The sequence below is a fragment of the Haliotis rufescens genome, unplaced genomic scaffold (genome assembly GCF_023055435.1).
Source record: "Haliotis rufescens isolate VD_foot unplaced genomic scaffold, xgHalRufe1.0.p SCAF_100, whole genome shotgun sequence".
Lineage (NCBI taxonomy): Eukaryota > Metazoa > Mollusca > Gastropoda > Lepetellida > Haliotidae > Haliotis > Haliotis rufescens.
This window is the reverse complement of record NW_025963781.1, coordinates 584,358-609,027: the sequence shown is the minus strand read 5'-3', so window position 1 is coordinate 609,027 and position 24,670 is coordinate 584,358. Positions and strand designations below refer to the sequence as shown.

At 40.3% G+C, this 24,670-nt stretch overlaps 2 protein-coding genes across 5 annotated transcripts in view; both read left to right on the top strand.

The window, feature by feature from the left end:
- LOC124126603 (multidrug resistance-associated protein 1-like) overlaps positions 1–3,895 on the top strand; it is a gene marked incomplete at its 5' end in the record, with an annotated part of 47,531 nt that extends 43,636 nt beyond the window's left edge. The window contains 2 exons of the mRNA XM_048391882.1: positions 881–1,075; positions 3,344–3,895. Of these exons, the coding sequence (XP_048247839.1) occupies positions 881–1,075; positions 3,344–3,458 (310 nt within the window). The remainder of the gene's footprint in view (positions 1–880; positions 1,076–3,343) is intronic.
- Positions 3,896–14,367: 10,472 nt separating this feature from the next.
- LOC124120529 (multidrug resistance-associated protein 1-like) overlaps positions 14,368–24,670 on the top strand; it is a 59,175-nt gene continuing 48,872 nt past the window's right edge. For all 4 annotated transcript variants that reach the window (XM_048391872.1, XM_048391870.1, XM_048391871.1 and 1 more), the window contains exons 1-6: positions 14,368–14,491; positions 21,007–21,183; positions 21,556–21,678; positions 22,772–22,900; positions 23,192–23,317; positions 23,990–24,051. In XM_048391872.1, the coding sequence (XP_048247829.1) occupies positions 14,402–14,491; positions 21,007–21,183; positions 21,556–21,678; positions 22,772–22,900; positions 23,192–23,317; positions 23,990–24,051 (707 nt within the window). In that variant the 5' untranslated portion in view covers positions 14,368–14,401. The remainder of the gene's footprint in view (positions 14,492–21,006; positions 21,184–21,555; positions 21,679–22,771; positions 22,901–23,191; positions 23,318–23,989; positions 24,052–24,670) is intronic.

Genomic DNA, 24,670 nt, shown 5'->3' with positions numbered 1-24,670 from the left:
TTACAGACCGCCGTCATATAGCTAGAATATTGCTGAGTGCGGCGTTAAACAACAAACCAACCAAATCTTGAGACCTACAGCAGGTTCCCTGGTAGGGTCGGGAAATAGGGGGTTGGGTACCCAGGTAGTAAATTTAGACTTGTCCCAGCCCTACAACTGTCCCTAACTTTTCGTATTCGTTCAAAGATATTATTTCTTCCTTAATTCATATGAATAATGCCAAGGACTAAACTTTCATAGACACCGGTATAGAGCGTGTCATTATTTATCCTTGCACTGTCGGCTATGAATGTGAGCATGTCTTGTTTATCGTCTAGTATGAGGTCTATTTATAGCGTCTCATCTGTCCAATCGAGACACTTAACTCGTATTATTTGAAGTTGCTGTATGTAATGAAACTGAATGATATTATTATCAACTGAGTTTTCGAATCACATGACTGTGTTGTACAATATCGTCGTACATTGTCCTGACCAGAATATCGTAACAAAATAATGTATGTAATTAGGAATAAGTTGGCAGCTATATGAATCTACTGCTGAGTGTCCTCAAGTCTCTCTACAAACAGGCGGCCATCTTTGTTAGCCCCACACAGCAATGGTGGAGGGGGCATTCAATACATCTAAGGGAAATAACTCTAGTTGGTCACCACTTTGTGTAAATCTCAATGCTTCAGTATGAATCACAAGTTCAAATCCCTCTGTCCTTCATGTTGCTTTTCGTCTACTTTATTTGTTTTGATGCTAAGTAACATTGCTGTCTTCTTTATTTGTTTTGATGCTAAGTAACATTGCTGTCTATTTTATTTGTTTTGATGCTAAGTAACATTGCTGTCTACTTTATTTGTTTTGAGGCTAAGTAACATTGCTGTCGTTTGCAGTGTTGGACAGAGACAGTTGGTCTGCCTGGCGCGGACGCTGTTGCGGAAGACGAAGATCCTGATTCTGGACGAGGCCACAGCAGCTGTGGATATGGAGACAGATGATCTGATTCAGCAGACGATCCGCACCGAGTTCAAGGACTGCACTGTGCTGACCATTGCCCACAGACTCAACACAATCCTTGACTATGACAAGTAAGGCCCATCTATTCAATAAGGGGGCGGTCGGGTAGCCTAGTGGTTAAAGCGTTCGCTCGTCATGCCGTAAACCCGGGTTCGATTCCTGACATGGGTACTATGTGTGAAGCCTATTTCTGGTGTTCCCCGCCGTGATATTGCTGGAATATTTCTAAAAGCGGAGTAAAACCATACTCACTCACTCACTATTCAATAAGAACGAACATTTGATTTGCAGGGTGGAGAGGGGGCTAGGAGTATTGTTTGAAAATATCTTCTCAATTTGTTTCTCTGAAAGAAGGTTCCTTTTTTAAGGACCCAACATCAAACCCATTGATCACCTATTCTCCCAGACCGCCTCCGTGGTCTAGTGGTAGAGTGTCCGCCCCTAGAGCAGAAGGTCCGTGTTTCGATCCCCGGGGGCGTCATACCAAAAGTCGTTAAAAGATGGTACTTGTTGTTACCCTGTCTGGCGCTCGTCATTAAGGGGCTAAAACATGGATGCGATCGTTTGACCATCGTGTTTTTCTGTGTTGCCCAGCTACATCTCGCAAGACTAGACACAATTTATCACGTAAAATATAAATATAAATAAGCAAGGATGTCTGAAAATATGTTTGAATGACTAAATCTGGTGGTACAGACTTAGTATGAATTCATTACTTGCCCATGAAGAGATCACCCGTTTAATAAACATACAGCTGTATTACACATTGTGTAATACCAAAAGGCGTGCTTTTGTACTCTCGGAACACGTTTCAAGAACAAATATTGAAAGCTCTCAACATCCCTTGGCTTATTCAACGACATTGTGTGGAGTTGATAGATCACTGAGAGGAGCTTATGCACACGCGATGACCCCAGCAACCTTGTTGCTAGGCTGACGACACATGGCATTGTTTCGCCGATGGATCTTGCAACAAAATTCCACAAATTATGTCATCGGGTATTGTGACGTGATTGTAAACTTTGAGGTGCAAGGCCCCGTTCCACAAGGCGATCGTACTGTAGAGCAACGACAGTCGTTAGTCTTAGTCTAAAGTTAAAGTATGTGAGTTGCGATAACCTTAGCGCTACTATAATTGTGTGTAACAGACGCCTGAATTCTAAAGGTGGACCATTGTATGATATTAAATTCATACGTTTCAACTTTTGACATGTTTGAAGTATTATTCTGTTATACTCAAATGGATTATGCCTAGGTTGTGTAGGTGTCAGCCTATTCACACTCAACAGTATAATTTTAAAAACGTTATAAATGGCAAGTAATAAATAAAATACTAAGCTCCAGTTTAAAAACAATTCAGATACCAGAACTATTCACTCGTTTCATAAAATTGGTATTACACGGGAGCTCGTTTAGTATTCTATATGTATCTCAGCAGCCACTACATCATACTCATTTGTTATCTTGTTATGTTCAGACTCCCTTAGAAGGAAAGATGTTTTGTGGGATATAATGGGCAGAGTGTGGATGATGCAGTCGGAGGCAATAAGCAAGGTCCTAACGCGGACTAGAAATCGCATACAGACCCTATCGCGGGTCAAGTTGTCCCTCCACCGTGCTTTGCAGACAGCACCCACAGCAAAGATACTGTCACTCCCCTAACGGAAACAGTGGGCAGAAGAATTTGGGCTCCCGCTGTAGTTAGCAGGCAGCCAGAGTATCATACACCCACCAGCATGGTGTTAAACCAAACCCCCCGACTGCACCATGCCCACTGTACCAAATTTATTGAAATAAGATAATACCAATAAGAACGATACATTTATAAACTTGATAAGATTATGTACAATGTTCTTCACTGTGTAAAAGGCGCAACCTGACAATTGGGATGGTTTTGTTGGGTTTCTTTAGGGGGGGAGGGGGGGGGCGCGTTAAGAGGTGAAATCGCTAACCATCGGGCGCGTTGTTTTATTAGGACGACTTGATGGTTGGGGAGTAAAAGTAGTGACGTCATGAGACCAAGGGTAGTGACGTCATGGGAGAAATGACGTATGGTTGCCATAGGGAGTATTTTAGCGGGGCATTGTGAGAGGAGAATGTTTGTAAACAAATGGATGAAAATGGGAAATGCTAAATCATATTAAAAAATTGTTGACATTGTGATGTGATAATCTTTCCAAAATTAGATAACATGCAAAAAGATAGTGGCATAAATCTACGTAATAAGTGAAATATATAACCTACGACACTCATATTAATATATATTCCATCCGGAATACAAGTGACTGTGACATTAAACAACTCTCACGTTACTCACGTGACTTGTGTCTGTGTTGCAGGATCATTGTGTTGGACCAAGGATTGATCAAGGAGTTCGACAGCCCGGACAACCTGCTCAAGGACAAGACCTCCATATTCTACGGCATGGCCAAGGATGCAGGTCTCACGTCCTGATAGACACCACACTTAACTTTTCAGATCTCATGTCTTGATAGATCCCACAAATATATATATATATACAGGCAGGGCTCGAAATATTTCTTAATATCAACTTGTCCTGCAGGCAAGTAGATAATATTTTGTACTTGTCCTGCATTTTTTTCTCTTGACTTGTTAAATTTTATGAGAGTCCCAGACATCTACGTTCATCTCCGCTCATTCAAACTCGCTCAACCATGCGTCTTCCACAGTTCGTTTTCCTTTTGTACAGTCATACTGTTTTTGAGAAAATTCCTTTTATTGGTCTGTTTATAAATTCAATCATCTTTTTTCTCGTCAACCCACCATCCCCGATCAAAAACCGCTGTATGTCAGCCATTTCCCTCACAAAATCATTTATCAGCTTTTATCACTTTGACATTAGAGAGTTGCTTACAAAAAAATAAAAATAATTATCTCCATGTAAAAACTAGTTTCAAAACCTGATGTGAAATCGCACTTCCTGCCTATTTCTTTAACAACTGCTAAATATGTCGTCTATTTATGAGAGGAGTGACATGTACTTTGTTATTATGTAGAACGTGCGAGAGATGAAGACATATGTCAGGTTTGCATATATTTTTTAAAAGGATTAGAGATGAATTGAAAACAATTAAAATATGTACTCACCCAGCAGGACGACTGTTTGTTCAGTTCATTCTCACCCTCGTCAATATGAGCGGACGAGTTGATTTTTCGAGCCCTGATAGGTCTGACATTTTGACAGACAACACCCACCCAGACCCAGACCCACACAGACAGACAGACACACACAGACACACAAAGACAGACACACAGACATACAAACACACATACACACACACACAGACAGACATGCACACAGACACACACAGACACACACAGACACACAGATGACAGACACACAGACATACAAACGCACACATAGACAGACACTCAGACAGGCACACAGACAGATAGACATGCATGCACACACCCAGACCCAGACCCAGACCCACACACACCCATACAGACAGACAGACAGACACAGACATACACACAGACACACACAGAGAGACAGACAACAAACACACAGACAGACAGACACACACAGAGACAGACACAGAGACACACACACAGACACACACACAGACAGACACACAGACATACAAACACGCATATAGACAGACACACAGACACATGCATGCACACACACAGACACACACAGACAGACACTTACACAAACACACAGACAGACGGACAGACAGACACAGACTGATTGGACAGATTCAGATCTGGAACTAAAGTTGTTCCAATATCCTGACAGACAGACCTGGTGTCTGCAGGCACCATGTGAACTGATGACATATCGTCTATCGGCTACTGTTGCAGCTAAAACTGATTTCTACGGGTGATTGATATCCATTTTCTATTTTTCTACTTGTTATTTATCGTTTTCTACAATATGAACGTCTTACACGCACTTGATAAACTGATTACGAAGGTGATCGACTCGAAGTCGTGATAAGGCAATTGAAATAGTCCCATCTGGAACACTCTGACTGCAGAGTGCATGCAGCCCCATGCACCTAAGATGTGCAGCATGCAATGTGTTCGAATTGTTCATATCACAGCCCTTTTCCTTGTGTGTACCAGAAATGACCACTGTCTCTCCATGTTTAACCTGTTTCAAGGACAGTATGCCTCCGACCACGATTATCCAGTGCATTATTTGTCATTTCTATTATACTACTCAAAAGAAGTTAAGGACCACCTGATTTTTTCATATGACGCTAAAAAAAATAGTCTTTGTTCCCAGGCTCTGCCGGCATCTTCATAAAGTCTGCTGCACGTTTCATTTTTATTTCCATTTTGAAAAAAAATATTTCGCGTCTCGAACACACGACCCTGGCAGTGAAATGCTACAATACCTACGAACAACATGATTTGGTTACATACTAGCTTGAACAACCCCCCCCCCCCCCCCCCCCAAAAAAAAAACCCAAAAAACCCACCGCCCGCCGGCACTATATTTTCAAACGCCATTGCCTGAGAACCAATTCTTTGACGCATTAACTATATATATCAAAGAATAGGATAGCAATGTCAGAAATTGGCACTACTCCTGTTGTCCTTGCCAAACTGCCCAGTAGTTAAGGTATCATAAGGACGAGTAGAAATTTACCATTGTTATGTGTTTTGCTATATGTTATCATGAGATGAAATAAGTTAGTTATCCTTAACTTCTTTTGAATAGTATATGATAAATACATTGGCCCATTTGCTTTGTATTGATTTGCATTCGAAACAGACGATGCTAAAAATAGTCATTGCTAAAAATAGCCATCCAATCAAATTGCACTCTGAGTGAGAGAAAATGCGTGTGACGTTACTGCTACAACAGATGAAGATGGTGATGTCACTTCTTCTAGAAGCTGACAGTGCACGGTGCAGGGTATTAATCACGAGAGAATGTAGAGATAATACCCTGGATACTCGAGGATGGCATGCGTCATATGAGGCCGTTTTGCCTCCAGCATTTTTTAGGTAAGATTGCTTGTTGAATGATGTTGAATGTCTGTATGTGAAATGATATTAGTGGACTATCATGTGTATGTTGGATTATGGGTGTCATTGTATGAGACTTTGGACGTAATATATAAATATGTATAAAGCTTTTACATTAGCATCAAATTGATGCAGTTGTGCTTATGTTGAAAGGAGATTGTCCAGAGAAGAACATATGTATGATTTCTTTACATACCGTATTCGACGTAATAAGCGCCCACGGCGATATTTGCTGATATATTGGCTAGTGAACGATCCCAATTAGCACCCCTTCCAATTGATCAATGTACACAAGACTTATTTATTATAATACGCACTCGTGTGTTATATGCACCCTTAATTATGGGCAATTAAATTCTGGAAAAATATATCTGTCGTACATAAACATTTCAGGCTGTCAGCATAAACCACGAAATTTATCTTTCAACTCTTGTTTTTTTTCACCAAAATAATATTCTAATAACAGCCCCCTGTTTCTAATTTTGAGAGCACCCTGGGCGATTATTACATCGAATACGGTATATATATATATATATATATATATATATATATATATATATATATATATATATACACACAATGTTTGACATATTTATTACTCAAAATATGTTTTAGATTCCCCGATAGTTAATCTGTCATGGCTGGTGGGTATTACCATTCGTCACCACTCGCCTCTTTCCGTAACCCGAAGACTCGTCCCCCTATCGATGAATGTTATGTGCGAAAATACGACAAACCAATCAGAATGCGCGTATGATTTCAAGTTCTTTGTCAAAGAATCCCTCAGGAATAATTTTTGATTTTACATATGTCTTGCATCTAGAAATATACCCAAGACACAGTTAAATGTCTTCAATCATACTGTATAATTCCGCAAGTCCTGATGTGCTTTAAAATGCATCTGAAATATATATAATATATGGGGAAATATATGTGAACCATTACGCAACGAGTTGACAATTGTTTTAGGTATGTCCGTTTGCGCTATGACGGAACCGGTCGCAAAAATGGTCGCATGAGATGGGCACGAGTCGCTATTCGGCTTGTCCCGGAATAACACGAGTTGGTCACGAATGGGGTATTGCAACACAGCCTTCCAATTGTGGGTGCTCTTTAACTTGTTTTGAGTAGTATATATATATATTTCATGATTTTTTAAAGTACAGTGTGAGTGATGCAGTGTCTTACGGTTATGAATGACATTTTTGACTAAAGCTGTTATAACTACTCTTTTGACCAGGTCAAAAGTCATTAATAATTTTTCATAAAAATAATATTGGGTGTATTTGAAGTTAATTTCCTAAAACTAACTCTTGATAAAAAAGTTTGACAAACAAAAGACTACACCTTAATTCCAAACAGCAATTTTGTTCAGTATTCATTCTAATTTTGCAAATTTTAGGTCCTTAATTGGTCTGGCGATAGTAGAGTTTTCACTAATTTTTCAATGATTTCACTGAGTTAAGAGGTCTTCAGCAACCCAAGGATTGAGGCGACTAACGGGATCGGACTTGGTTGATGCATGTCATTGTATGCCAATGGCGTGGATTGATGCTCATGATGTCAGTCACTGGATTGTCTGGACCAGACTTGATTATTTACAGACCGCAGTCCTATAGCTGGAATATTGCTGAGTGCGGCGTTAAACAACAAACAATCAAACTGAGCTACAAACAGTGAAAGTTTGACCTGAATGGGATGTGAATGCTAATCCGATAAAGGCCCTCATGTTTTACTTTCACATTATTTGCTCAATTTTACCAATAATTGTCCGTATTGTTGAGGAATTGTTTGCTGTAATTGATTCTTGTTTTTCATGCGTAGATGTTTTGTTAATGCTGAACTTATATTGTATGAGTTGTCTCCCTTAGGCTTACCAGGAATCTAAGATCGTGGGTTTGAATCCCAGTTTGGCCTGATATTGTTTCTAGCTTTGTCATACCATACCCATGCTTGTGAATTTTGCCACCGTGATAGAAGAACTGCATCACTTGGGGCTTTCCTCCCACATTAAGCTGACATGCCGTGATGTAACTGGAATACTGTTAGAAAGCGGCGTTAAACCCACTCACTCACTCACTCTTCAGACATCTGGACTCTTCGGACCTCTTCACAGCCACTTTTCTATACCTCATCAGCAAAAGCCTCCAAAAACTGACAGTCAATACTTTTTGTCTTTGCGGAAAGCATACACCCATGTTTATAATGAGAAATGGTTATTCGATGGTGATGTATTTGATAGGGGTATCATAGTTGTGTTTTGGACCTTAAGTTGGCAATTTTGCGAAGACCCTTTTCATCCTAGTAACTTTTTGATAACGTTGAGAATCTTTTTGTCAAATCCAATTTTCAAGTGTATACTTTGGTGTGTTTGGCAGTATATTTAAGGTCATAGCATTTTGCAGCATTTTGGAGACGGTTATGACAAAGCACGTAATGCAGTATCAGCCATTTCCAAACTTTGTCATCAATTTGATGATATTGCAACAAAAGGCTTCCCGCTATATATGTTCCTTAATTTATTTCTATCAGTATACAGTAAACTACGGTTATATGGAACTAAAAGGGACCACTAATATTAGTTCATGATAAGCGTAGTTTGTTTTAAGCATGAATATAGCATACATACAGCAAATGGATGGGACTAAAAAATAAATTCGTAATATCGGTCAGTTTGTTATAAGCAGGTTCGTTATACCGGTACACGTTGTTTACTGTATTCAAAGGCTCACTAACTTATAAGATCATTATTGTATGGATTTCCGCCACTTTCAGCAATATTTCAGCCATACCATATCACTCTTTCTTTCTCTTCTGTTGGGTTTAACGCCGCTTTTAACAGTATTACAGTTATATCACGGCGTGTCAGCTTAGTGTGGCAGGAAAGCCCGAAGTGATGCAGGTCTCAGACGTTTACCACTTCGGTGAAACCCACGGGCACGGGTATGGTGCTGACAAACCTAGAACCATAATTGGGGCGAACCGGGATTCGAACCCACAATCATAGGTTTCTGGCGTGCCCAAGGGACGCAACTCTGCACAGCGAATCGTGGCGCCTTGCCCACCCGTGCCCCCATACCATATCACAAATGACTTAGCACAAAGTCATTTGGACAATTGAACTCCGGCTTGGTGGGACAAGCGAACGTTGTATCCAAGTCTACAGTGTTTTGCGACTGTTTTCACCCTAGTAAGGTTTTCATAACATTTGTAGTTTTTTTCATCAAATCTAATGTTCAAGTGTATACCTTCTTTTGCCTGGCATTTTTTTTAAGCTTAATGATTCACCAAATGGTCAGTGTATTCTGTGCCAGAGTACGTATTGGTGGGTCCTGTATCAATACAATACGATACAAGTAAATGTAAGGGTCACATGTTCAAAGGTATGAACATCATTTGTACATTTCTATTTTCTTCTTGTATGTACAAGGTCTCAAGCCACTGTTTTAAAATATTATACAAATCTACTAAATGTTTGTGTTAAGCTACTATAAATTTCCTTTGATGACAAAATGTATCCTTCGTCAAATGTCACCATATCAACCATGTTGATTTTTAAAATTTTGCCAATAACACTTGGCATAATTGCGGTATAATATATGTTATTATCCACGTGGTGAAGATACAGGTGGTAAGATACTAAATTCGTAAGTCACCCGTCACACGTGCCCATATTTGGGCAAATATCAATAATCATGCACAACCAGATTTGCAACCGGTTTCAGTGTGGTCAGTTAACGAACGAAAGTTGTTATGTATTTACATTTAAATACATATTTAATGTGGGTAATAAATAAGATACCACACCCATTCTCGTGAGATACCATTATCACGAAACTTGTGAACTTTTTATCGTATCTGACTTCGCTTTAGCTTGGTCATATACCATAGAAAGAACTTGTTTCATAAAAAATAGTATCTAACAAGAATGAGAGTGGTAGTCTCTATATAGCCATTTTGGCACATTTATACCATTGGCCCTGCAGAATCTTTAGTTATATATGTATATGATAGTTTAATCTATCGTACTGTGTTTCGAATGTCCCAGAAAAACCCACGAGGAAGTGGGATGTGTACTGTTATGTTTTATATATACATATATATATATATATCCAACCATTTGTGATCATAATGTCTTTTTGTGAGTCAATTTTACAATATCATTGACAATAAATTAACTCAGGATTGTGCATGATTTTATTTATTTGCATATTTAGATAGAAACTGATGAAGAGCTTGTTTTGTGTTAAACGTAATGTATATATTCAAAGTAAACATTAGAGATATGTCATAATTTGTATTGTTTTTTCGATTACATCTTGATATGCAAATTAAAATTTGATGTTCATTGTCTATGAGATATTATGATTTATTACCTATATGGGCAAACATATCGGGGTCATAAAAATCAAATGTGCCCTACGGTCATCTCAGGTCATGAGACAACTGTGTATTGTTTCTGTTAAACTTACACACTAAAATTCGTCTCTGTATGTAGACATCTTTTTCGGTAATAAATAGAACATTATATTCGTGTTCATGTCATACTATGTTTACAACACTCGTGCGTAAATTCTAACTCTAACTCATGCGTAAGTTGAATTTAAACACTCATGTCGTAAACAGTATGACATGAACCCTCATATATCATATCCTCAATGTGTTGCTTGTCATATAAGACATTGAAATCCTATTTCTGAAATGTGATAGTTTTCCATGTTTCAGGTAAATGTTCACTTGTTTGTGGTTGTTTGTTTAACTGGACTCCAATTTCAGCTATATGAGGACAACCTGTCAATGACCAGACAATCCAGTGATTGATATACAGGTCCCCATCCTTCCAAGCAATTTTAGCGTTGACGATCGAAGCTCCTCTCATAACATTGTTTTGTGACAGATTTTGAGCTGTGATCAGTTTGTGGAATGGGGCATTGCGATTTCCTCGACTCTAGACCAGACAAACCAGTGATTGATGTAATGAGCAACGCAATTGTTGTACACTGATGCAGTCCCAGTTCGCCCCGATTATGTTTCTAGGTTTGTCAGCACCATACCCGTGCTCGTGGGTTTCACCGAAGTGGTAAACGTCTGAGACCTGCATCACTTCGGGCTTTCCTCCCACATTAAGCTGACACGCCGCGATATAACTGGAATATTGTTAAAAGCGGCGTTAAACCCAACTCACTCACTCACTCACTGAAGCAGTCAACCAAGTCAGACCATCTGATATCAGTCACTGGTTTGTCTCGTGAAGACTCAGTTGTTTCAAGCTGTCATATTTGAAGCTGTGCAGCTGTAAACAACAAAGCGTTGAGTGAGTGAGTATAGTTTTACGCCGCTTTTAGCAATATTCCAGCAATATCACGGTGGGGGACACCAGAAATGAGCTTCATACATTGTACCCATGTGGGAATCGAACATTTGCAGCTGTGCAGCTGTAAACAACAAAGCGTTGAGTGAGTGAGTATAGTTTTACGCCGCTTTTAGCAATATTCCAGCAATATCACGGTGGGGGACACCAGAAATGGGCTTCATACATTGTACCCATGTGGGAATCAAACCGGCTTCTTCGGTGAGACAAGGTAACGCTTTAACCACTAGGCCACCCGACTCTCCCACAAGGAGTTGAAATGATACTATCTGCAGATGTATTGTGCGGTTGTGTTGTTATTGTCAATATATATTTATATTCCTACATTGAAGATTATGCAGTGTTCAGTATAGCCTATATACACAGGCATAATCCATGTATTTTAGATCTGTTGTATTAGAATTGAGTAGCAGAATGACACCTTGTCAGAAGGGTGTCTGTGATGTACAGTGAAGTGTTGTTATAAACTGTTATTATCACCTGCTTTTGTTATTTTTGTTTCATACAGTGTATGCACAATCGGTATTGTGAAATTGGGTTTAACGTCGCGTCCAAGATGATTGCACTTATATAGCGACGTGCATGCACCTGTGTGTGTGTGGTTGCTTGTTCTAGTCCGGACTGATGCCGATGTATAGTGCTAGCACACTGAGATACCATGCCGCAGTTTAACATGAATACCCCACTCAGACACAGTATACTGACTCCGAGCCGACCAGTCCTTGTTTTAGCCCCTTAATGCCGAGCGCCAGACGGGTAACGTCTTTTGGTATGACGTGGCCGGGGATCGAACCCCGGACCTTTCGCTCTCTGGGCGGACACTCTACCACGGAGAGCGGTTATGATCAATCGAGCTGTGTATTCTGTGGCAAGACAAATCACACCTGCCTTTTACACACACACACACACACACACACACACACACACACACACACATTAAATTAAATAAATATTACTCAAGATGGTCAATAGCTAGCTGCCATTTTGTAGTCATGGATTCAGGGCAGATAACAATGGTTATATTATTTTTATCAAAATACACCGAAACACATATTTATTTACATATCGTTTGAAAAGACGTGTTGCAGTATACCGGAAATATTGTACAGACCTAACACTCGGGATCGAGTGGTCAGGCTCGCTGACTTGGTTGATGTTCGATGCTCATGATGTCAGTCACTGGGTTGTCTGCTCCAGACTCAAATATTTACAGACTGCCATCATATTACTTGAATATTGGAATATATACAACAAACGAACCGCATTTTCAAGTTATTATCAGTTCAATCTCATTAAAATCAGATCTTTGTCGCTGCCGCTAAACAAAGATCTGAGGACATCCCATTACAGTTCATGACAGACCGACCTTTCGCAAACTCTGACCGACCAATGGAATTACTGACATTAGCCAATCAGAAGGCAGCTTTCTCGTGCTTTACGGCACTAATTTCAAATTGGCGACTACCCTTCGAAACACATTTTGACAAATTCTTGCTTATAAATTTGAAACCTGAACAAAAGAACATTCTCGAATGGGTAGTATATGGTCTAGATTATATAGATTCAGTCGTTAAGCCCGTAACTATCGTTTGGAATACCACGTTTTAAAGTTTTCGAGGCTGCATGATTAGAAATCACTTTCCGACTATCACTTTTCATGATCTGGTAAGCGACGCTCTGATTGGTCGGATGAAAGGTCGTTCTGACGTGACCCCTAATGGGATGTCCTCAGATCTTTGTTTAGCGATAGCGAGAACTAAGATCTGATTTTAATAGATTATTATCAGTTATGCTCCTTTACCAGTAATGGAACAAGTGGTCAGGCCTGGTGACTTGTTTAAATGCGTGTAATTGTACCCAGATGTCTTGGGACGTTGCTTAGTATATCAATCACTGGTTTGTCATGTTCAGAGTCAGTAATATAGCTAGAATATTGCATAGTGTAGCATTATAAGACGGACGAAATTCTATAAGCATAAGTTTCTGGAGGCAGTGCTTTGAGATAATTTATTGCTTAAAATTACAATATGAATTTGAACAGTATTCCAGTTATATCAGGGTAAGACCTACCCCGTGAAGATCCAGGGTCTAATAGGTCTTGAACAACCCATGCTTTCCATAAAAGGCGACTGTGTTTGTCGTAAGAGGTGACTAACGGGATCAGGTGGTCAGGCTCGCTGACTAAGTTGATGCATGTCATTGTATCCCAATTGCGTGGATGGATGCTCATGATATCAAAATTCGTTTGGAAGAGGCCCATTTACAGCCTCAGACATATACTAGCCAACAAACCTGATCTTGACCTTTCTGATAAATCCAATTACATCATTTATATTATTAAATTTTCTGCCCCTTTTGACACTAATGTGATTGACAAGATTCGGTAAAAACATGGCAAATATGCAGACCTCGCTTTCGAAATGTCACGCTTGCATCCCAAATACCAAGTTGTCCGACTCCCCATTGTTCTTGGTGCCTTAGGTTTGGTACCTCCCAAACTGTTGTCTGACATTGGGAGACATTGGCCTTCTGACAATCTGGGTAATGCAGACGGCTGCAGTGTTGGGGAGTCTTCACATTCTCCGAAAAGTTCTGGGTGGGTTTGACTAGGCAGCGCTTCCTGGGAGAAGTTCCATTCGCTGTCTGGGCTGCGTGTGGAGGGGGCAAGGGCCCTGAGCTGATGATGAGCCTAACCAGCCTGACTGTGCCAGGATCATCCAAACCCTCTTTGCCGCATTTTGTATTTTAATCTGTAAATAATAATAATAATAATAACAACAACAACAACAACAACAACAACAACACATGGACATTGGTAACGGTAATTATAATGATGATTTTGAACCACAGCAGCAATTAAAACCGTACCAATGACACCAAAAGATAATACTGAAAGCGCCCTATCAATTGCACTGCAACCTAGTACTTGCGTTTCTATTTTGACGCCTTAATTTTTTTTATGCGTGTTATCGAAGCCGGCCTGTCAAGAAATGCTGTGTCATTGTAACCGGGAAGGGAGGCAATGTACCACGAGACCCTCTCCTCACATCAGAATTCTCTGGGTATGGCTGAGAACGACAGCTTTGAAGCCTTTTGTGGAGGGGCAATATTTGTGAGTATTCATTTGTCATACGAAATGATTTAAGATTTATATGTTCACACGTCCCCTGTGTTGCCGATATTTTTAATTAGTCGCCTCTTGAAGGTTCTCACCGACCCCGATCCCCGGCCGCGTCATACCAAAAGACGTTAAAAGATGGTACTTGTTGTTACCCTGTCTGACGCTTGGCATTAAGGGGCTAAAACAACGACTGGTCGGCTCGGAGTCAGTATACTGTGTCTGCGTGGGGTATTCATGTTAAACTGCGGCATGGTATCTCAGTGGGCTAGCACTATAAATCGGCGATCAGACTAGTACAAGCAGCCACACACACACACATACACACACACACACACACACACACACACACACACACACACACACACACACACACGTGCATGCACGTCGCTATATAATTGCAATAATCGTGGACGCGACGTTAAACCCAGTCAACTGACGACAAAATCTGGACGTGCATACGACCTTACCCGTCCCGTATGTAAAGGTAGGTCGTTCCTAACGAAAATTTGAATATGTATGTCTTAATATGATATTTCCCAAGGTGTGCTATTGTTGGTTCACTGGCTAGGGTAAATAATGACAATGTGTTATGCAATCCTTGGCTTGTAACCGCCTGTTGAACAGATAAGGTTATCGTTATCATAAAACACTGTGTCCAGAGTTGGGGCAGAAATTACTTTGTTTTCGAAAGAATATTTTTAATTATGCTGGTCTTGAAAACATGACAATTTTTATGGATAACAGCTTCTTTTATTCCTTGTCATGACGTTTCAGCGTGACCTCTCGCGCCTCTGTCAGGTGAATACTGATTAGGTCTAACTGATTGAATAAAGATAAACCACCACACACATAAAACTGTAAATAATGGGGGTTAAAGTAAGCTACTCTAACACACACACACACACACACACACACACACACACACACACACACACACACACACACACATATATGGATAGAGAATATATATATGGATATTGCTTTGATCCTTGTGGGGGCTAATTGCCCAGGTGGCTCCAATTTGCCCCTTGCAATGTCCATTCCTACACCTATCAGTGCTAATTACACAGGGTAGTTAACTTGCTAGAAATGTCCAGTTTCCACCCTTGCCGAACTGGGCTGAAATTTGCAGCCCCCCCCCCCCCCCCCCCCCAAACAAAATGGCTGCGCCCAGTCAAGTGCACCAGATTACTTCAGCACCTTGATTAAAAACATGAAAAGATTTGGAAAACAGTTGACAGTACACATGCTTTGCAAATCTGCAATGGACCGAACCTGCACGAAGGTCGCCATGTTGTTTACGAACGCGATTTTGATTAGTTAGTCCAGCCAAAATATAGCTCAGAAATATGGCCCTGTTCGGCAAGGATGGAAACAGAACTTTTACAGTTAATTAACTCCCTTGCCTCGGATAACTGACAGGGGATGAAACTAAGAGCTAGGACGTAACCGCATGTTACGAAATGGATGAGCCGTAACCCTTAATCGAATTTTGTTTTTATGCAGCTTTTTACGGTACACCAATGTAACAGGGTGGTGATCTGTAAAACATGCCGTGTGTCACGTGGTCACCGCTGATATGGGACACTCGCTCCACACACTACAGCGCAGTGATGACTTAGCATTTTTACTGGGCTGGCATTTGTACTCTGGGTAGGAGTGTGTTCACTCAGCTTTGAGGGACCGTATATCACAATATTCAGTTTAAAGTATGTCGAGCTTGAGAAAACCTGTCATTACATTAAGACCCAACATGAGACTCTACGTTTGTTTTTAGCGCATTCCCAAACTGCTACGAGAACGACTCGAGAGACATGTGTGTTTAACGCCGCTTTTAACAGTATTCCAGTTATATCACGGCGTGTCAGCTCAATGTGTGAGGAAAGCCCGAAGTGATGCAAGTCTTAGACGTTTACCACTTCGGTGAAACCCACGAGCACGGGTATGGTGCTGACAAACCTAGAAACACAATCGGGGCGAACCGGGATTCGAACCCACAATCATAGGTTTCTGGCGTGTCCAAGGAACGCAACTATGCACAGCGAATTGCGGCGCCTTAGACGACTGGGCCACCCGTGCCCCCCTGGTTATCAACCAGTGCAAGAATTTAGGAAGACACCTAAATATATAAAATACTATACATGAACAATGTGTTACATTCTTATCACTAACGTAACCTAAAAACATGCGACGACTTCAAGAATCAAGACCAGTCGGTCCATCAAAACTTTCAAAATTGCTAGAAAATTAATGAAACCTAACAAATCTGACAAATTTAATTACTACATACGTTTCACGTTGCTTAATGTTTTACGAAATGTTTCCTTGACTAATGACACACAAATTTCCCTGCTTCACCGAATTTAAGGAAATGTAATATTTATTCGACTTAAATCGTTTGAACTGCTCCCTAAGTGTTGAGAACCTGCGCCCAGTTCATTTGAGGGTATGTTGACATTAAGCAGTGCTAAAAGGAAAGGGGAGCATGTCATAAGTTTCATAAAACTGATTGATCAGCAGTGGTGTCCTAGTTCCGGGGATTTATCCATGACTCTACCAGGACAATAACGAATGCTTGGTTCTGATTGATTAGAAAGAGGCATACTTTCCCCTTCTGAAACCTCCTTTTGGCATAAAACCCATGCGTATGAGTAAGAAAAACGTACAACTTAATGGATAACAAATTCTGGTTCATTGCATATAGCGACGTTTCGATGAAGATTCTTTCACCGTTATCAAGCTGGACTGATAACAACCAAGTGATGAGAGGTATATATGCATAAGTTGTGATAAGCAGATTAACATAGCCAACAGTGAGTGAGTTTGGTTTTACGCCGCTTTTAGCAATATTCCAGCAATATCACAGTGGGGGACACCAGAAATGGGCTTCACACATTGTACCCATGTCGGGAATCGAGTTCGAGTCTTCGGTGTGACGAGCGAATGTTTAAACCACTAGGCTACCTGACCGCCCAACGTAGACAACAACGATAATAGATATGAAGCAGATAATTGGCCAGGTGTACAGTAGAATAACAAATAGCACACAGGTAATGAAGCACAGGGCTAGTGAAGCCAGATATACCGTGAGGATTAGGATTAAATAGATTATACAGTTGTGACAAGTTGATGGGATATAATAGACGACTGCTTAAGTAGATCTTCATAGGCGGAAGAGATATATTTGGACAACCTGACACCTGACATTAGCCCGAAGTACGGGTATGGTGCTGACACACCTAGAAACATAATCGGGGCGGACCGGGATTCGGACCCACAATCATAGGTTTCTGGCGTGTCCAAGGGACGCAACTCTGCACAGCTAATCGTGGCGCCATAGACGACTTGGCCACCCGTGCCCCCCAGTCCCCTTGAGTTTTGAGAGTGGGTGGGGTAGGGGCTTACGAGTTGGCTCGGCAAATAAGTTTTCAATTCATCAAAATAAACTTTTTTCAGGAGATTAAGTGTTGGTGTTGCTTGCATACACATAACATTACAAATTAAAAAGCAAACACATTTTGTATAACAGCACATGCATGACTAACAGATGTAACCTTTCAGCCTGCGCGCCCACATATCTTTTCTCTTCACATGCACATCTTGTGTACATTAACTGTAGTGCAGTGCCCAGGAAAGGCTACATCTCGCTTATTGCAACTGAGACGCGTATATAGCTCTAAAACACAATAACAGAAAAAATGTGCTTGATAAAACAGCGTTTTAATCAGAGTTATTTTGAGAATGCCTTCTCATTGTTCTATAAATACCCAATCGATGGTTGTAAAAGTATATTGAATACCAAAGGAAAACCGCCAATATCTAATTCGAATGATAACTTGTGAGTAAATACGAATACTTAAAAAAAATATCTGGAACCCCTAAATATGTGCATGTCATGATGACTTAAGTTTGATAGGCTGGACAGATATCTTATTTCCCATGGTATTGCTAGTGGGAAGAAACTGGTTCTAGTGGGAAGAAACTGGTTCATGTAAATATTTGACTGTCTGTGTCACAAGCATGAATCAGCAAAATGTGTTTACGTTGTGTTTATACCTTGTAGTGTTTTGTCAGTTGGTCAACATTGAAATGAATTTGCACGAATTTCGTGTCTAATGTCCTACCAGTGTAATTGAGGTTTACCTATTATGGGAGCTTTTCATCACTATTTGATAGTGATTCATAAACACATGCTTATGATATTGTCCACTACTACCACTACCACTACTATGATTCTTGCTGCTGCTACCTGTACTACTACTATTGCTTCAGCTACTATTACAACTACTACGTTTTTTATATATTTTGATTGACCTATATTTACGGAACAAGACACCTTTTGTGTCACTTCGACTCAACCATCACCATATCAACGCCTTTTATTTTTATTATTTTAATATCTTGGTTGACGTAGTTGTAGAAAAAGACACTGTTTGTGTCATATCGACTAAATGCTCTTACAACCATGTTCATCAATATCTTGTGTGACGTAGTTTTAGAACAAGACACTGTTCGACTGCACATCGATTCAACCATGTTATGACATGGTCTTTTATATCCCGATTGACATATATTTACAGAACAAGACACTGTTTGTGTCACATTAACTCAACCTTCTTATGACATGGTCTTTTATATCCCGATTGACATGTATTTACAGAACAAGACACTGTTTGTGTCACATTAACTCAACCTTCTTATGACATGGTCTTTTATATCCCGATTGACATGTATTTACAGAACAAGACACTGTTTGTGTCACATTAACTCAACCTTCTTATGACATAGTCTTTTATATCCAGATTGACATGTATTTACAGAACAAGACACTGTTTGTGTCACATTAACTCAACCTTCTTATGACATGGTCTTTTATATCCCGATTGACATGTATTTACAGAACGAGACACTGTTTGTGTCACATTAACTCCACCTTCTTATGACATGGTCTTTTATATCCCGATTGACATGTATTTACAGAACAAGACACTGTGTCACATTAACTCAACCTTCTTATGACATGGTCTTTTATATCCTGATTGACATGTATTTACAGAACAAGACACTGTGTCACATTAACTCAACCTTCTTATGACATGGTCTTTTATATCCCGATTGACATGTATTTACAGAACAAGACACTGTTTGTGTCACATTAACTCAACCTTCTTATGACATGGTCTTTTATATCCTGATTGACATGTATTTACAGAACAAGACACTGTGTCACATTAACTCAACCTTCTTATGACATGGTCTTTTATATCCCGATTGACATGTATTTACAGAACAAGACACTGTTTGTGTCACATTAACTCAACCTTCATCTGACATAGTCTTTTATATCCCGATTGACATATATTTACAGAACAAGACACTGTTTGTGTCACATGAACTCAACCTTCATCTGACATGGTCTTTTATATCCCGATTGACATGTATTTACAGAACAAGACACTGTTTGTGTCACATTAACTCAACCTTCATCTGACATGGTCTTTTATATCCCGATTGACATATATTTACAGAACAAGACACTGTTTGTGTCACATTAACTCAACCTTGTTACGTCTTTTTTCTTTAATATCTTGTATGAAATATATTTACAGAACAAGACACCTTTTGTATAACGTCGACCCAACGCTCTTATGACTACGTTCTTTAACATCTTGTATGCCAGGAAGTTGTACAACAAGACACAAGATGCCGAACACCCACATAGCTATGTTGTTTCTTGTATGCCAGGTAGCTGTACAAGACACAAGATGCCCACCATCCACATAGCTATGTTGTTTCTTGTATGCCAGGTAGCTGTACAAGACACAAGATGCCCACCATCCACATAGCTATGTTGTTTCTTGTATGCCAGGTAGCTGTACAAGACACAAGATGCCCACCATCCACATAGCTATGTTGTTTCTTGTATGCCAGGGAGTTGTACAACAACACACAAGATGCCCAACACCCACATAGCTATGTTGTTTCATTCAGTCATTTGTTGTATATATGCTGTATATACACTTATAACGAACTACGGTTATTACGAACTAAAATTAGTGGTCCCTTTGAGTTCGTCATAGCCGTAGTTTACTGTACGTTCTTTAACATCTTGTATGCCAGGTAGTTGTACAAGACACAAGATGCCCACCATCCACATAGCTATGTTGTTTCTTGTATGCCAGGGAGCTGTACAACAACACACAAGATGCCCAACACCCACATAGCTATGTTGCTTCATTTCTATTTACAGAACAAGACACCTTTTGTGTAAAGTCGCCCCAACGCTGTTATGACTACGTTCATTAACATCTTGTAAGCTGTACAAGACACAAGATGCTCACCACCCATATTGCTATGTTGTTTCATTTCTTTTTACAGAACAAGACACCTTTTGTGTAAAGTCGACCGTACGCTGTTATGACTACGTTCATTAACATCTTGTAAGCTGTACAAGACACAAGATGCTCACCACCCACAAAGCTATGTTATTTCATTCCTCCTTCCAGAATGAGTCTCTGTTACTGGACAGCAGCTGGCCGCGTTTCACGGAGTGTTTCGAGGAGAGTCTGGTTGTGTGGGTGCCATGTGGCTGGCTGTGGGTCTCCCTGCCCTTCTACCTCACCTACCTCTGTCACCAGGACGGCGTCTCCATCCCCATCAACCCCCTTAACACCCTCAAAACAGTAAGACAGACATAATTAGCTTATTAAAGTGATACATGATAGACAACAATAAAATAACATTTCCATACAAAATGTCCTAACATCAAGACTTAATAGGCTTATCAGACACTGCCGATAAAATAGCTTAATGTCAGCTTAACATGGGATGAAAGCCCGAAGTGATGCAGGTCTTAGACGTTTACCATTTCGGTGAAACCCACGGGCACGGGTATGGTGTTGACATTAAACTGACATACCGTGATATTACTGGAATACGGTTGCTCGGGACCTATAAACTGACCTGGAATTCCTAGGGGTTTCTGTTGAGCAACATGTCCATGGGTGGGTAAATATGAAACTGTGAGGTCTGTGAAGTCTGTGTCGTGTTCTCAGTTTTTCAGCTTGTTCCTGTCCTTCCTGGCGGTGATTGACCTTATCAAGGCAGCCAGCGATGGCGAGAACGAGAAGATCTACGATGTCGTGTATGTCTCGGGCGGAATCAAGGCAGGGACATTTGTAAGTAGCAATTTACACCCAGGCTATTTCAGCTGTTGCAATAATACTGCAATATTTCAAAACAATATTGCAGTTGTTGTGTGTATCCTTGTTGTGTCCAATATGGTGATGACGCTGAAGGCATCCAGTCCTGGATTAAGTAGTTTTGATTTCAGGGAGGTACTTGTCATCATTGTCTGATAGATATTTGTAAACCTTTCCTTATCATTATCCACATGCTTCATCAAACACGTAATTTGGTTCAAAGGAAGTAGGAAAATGATAAAAAGTACATATGAAGATTTGATAAAATCAAACGATAATATCACAACAAGGGAAAGCACAATGATATATAGACCATGGATCATGGATACGGCCATGGCCACTGTGCATTACACCATCAACTGTGACATTCGCAAATCTGACAAAAATGTTTCCTAATTTGGTCAGTCATTACAACACTTCATGAAATATGCTGTGCTTTAGAAAACCTTTATAGAGTGACAAAAACGTCAGAACCCTGAGGATCCATGGCAAATATCTTTGTAGAATTTATTTCATGAAGAATTGTAGAGAGAGGTTCAGTAAAAGAAAAATACAAGGCCCAAGGTCGAGAGGTGTACGGCTTGTTCAGCTTCGAAATTTCAACAAGTCTATCGTTACGAATTCGAGAGACTTTATAAACATGTATGTGTGACAATATCAGATCTGCCTAACGACTGCCAGTGGGCTCGGTGTGTTGACTCAAAATGTGAAAAGGATCAATCATGATGTGACAAGCTGATGACTTCATATGAAACACTGTGGCATTACAATGTTTCTGGAAGCCACACAACTAACGTGCATATTTATTTTTACAAGACAGCAACTAGCCAATCAGACAGCTGGATATTGTTTTGCACAATGACAATGTTTTGCACAAGCCATTTCCTTTCTCTGGTTGAACTGTTTTCATACACTTGAACTAGCATAGAAATTCTTGACAGGAAAAACACTAACTAAACGTAATCTTAAAATGTTAATTTTGTGCAACAATTTCAAATTTTGAGTTGTTTGATCTGTGAGCCTTACGACGGTTGATCGTAGCTAGCACTGTGGCGTGTGATGTTTGCAGTTGCTGGCGACGATCTTGATTCAGCTGGAAAGGAAGAGGGGCATCATCACGTCCGGTGTTCTCTGGTTCTTCTGGCTCTTGACCACCCTCGCAAACATCATCCCCTTCTACACCAAGATCATCCAAGAGGTCAGTTACCATGGTTACATTCAGGAGATCAGTTACCATGGTTACATGAGTGAGATGAAATACCATGCTTACAATAGTGGAGTCAGTTACCATGATTACATCAGTGAGGTCAGTTTCGATGGTTACACCCATGTACACCTCTGGCTGAGACACTGCATCATTAAACCATTTACTCACTCACTGTAGCAGTGAGCTACACATTCACGTTTGCACCCCTACCTCTGATAAATCTTAATAATAATGTGTGTGTTTCATAGGATGACCATGTTGTATCCCTGGACTGTGTTTCAGGATTACAATGGCCACATATTCCGGTTCAGCATCTTCTACATCTACTTCGCCTTGATGCTACTGGAGCTGGTGCTGCACTGCTTCGCCGAGAAGATGACACGAGCCGGGTACTACGACCTGGGCAAGGTAGGTGCACTACTTCGCCGAGAAGATGACGTGAGCCGGGTACTACGACATGGGCAAGTTAGGTGCACTGCTTCGTCGAGAGGATGACGCGAGCCGGGTACTACGACATGGGCAAGGTAGGTGCACTGCTTCGCCGAGAGGATGACGCGAGCCGGGTACTACGACTTGGGCAAGGTAGGTGCACTGCTTCACTGAGAAGATGACGCAAGCCGGATACTACGACATGGGAAATGTAGGTGCACTACTTTGCAAGATGACATAGGACGGATGTAGTCTGTTAGTTTGCTATTGTTGCCGTTTTTCGTTCGGTTTTACAGAGATCGCCAGAATCGATAGCCTAACAGTCACAAAACAGATGAAGAAAATATTATTCCCCCCCCCTCCTTCCAGCCAATTTGGTTCAAAGAATCAGTAGTACAAGAAAGAAAATTGTTTGGGCTTGTAAAGAAAACTTTCAGTACAATGAAAAGTGTTGAAGATTTCTGAACATTTTGTAGTCTTTCCACTTAGATAGCAGCTGTTTAGCATACTTGTTTTACAATACTAAATATCACTACCATGAAACTGTTGCACATATTACGTTGTTAGAGAGCAACACACCAACAGCAACACTATGATGTATTGTCACCGTAACTGGAGATGCCTGTGCAGGTGTGTGTTTTTCTTTTGCAGAAGCCATCTCCAGAACAAGAATCATCTTTCTTAAACAGAATCACATTTTGGTGGATAAATAGGTATGTACCATGACCGATTCTAATGTTGAATGTATTAGAGTTTTAAGGGGTGGACCATTTGATATTAAGGGGGGGGGGGGGGGGGGCGTTGTTTTGGGTAGAGTCTTCTTTATTATTCATATTTTAGGGGCTGAGAAAATAAATTTATTTCCTTCTTAAACGAGAGCCGTGATTATTTTTTTAACGCCACATTTCAAATTCAACCTATTGAAAGAATGTTAAACTTTTCTCACTGTTCACTAAAACATATTAATTGTACATGCGCAGGTGATTTTAAAACTATGACAATAGCAGTAAAATATAACATTATATATAATATAAGACCATTTTTTCAACACCATCTGTAGCAAAACCAAGTTTTGTGGTTAACATGTTTGCACTCACAACTACTGGAGGAATGTGCTTTTCAATTACAAAGATGATGTCAGTGACCCACGTAAGGAGGTGTTAATTAACATCTACAGAGAGCACTGAGAATAAAGGGTCCTGTCCGGTGGGGGCTTATTATGAGGGGGATACGCCAAATGTTTGTGTATACATTAAACAGACAAAGGAGACAGAACTTTGCTGCACTTTGGAAACATATTGAAACAATTAGGTTTATTGAAATGGTTTGAAA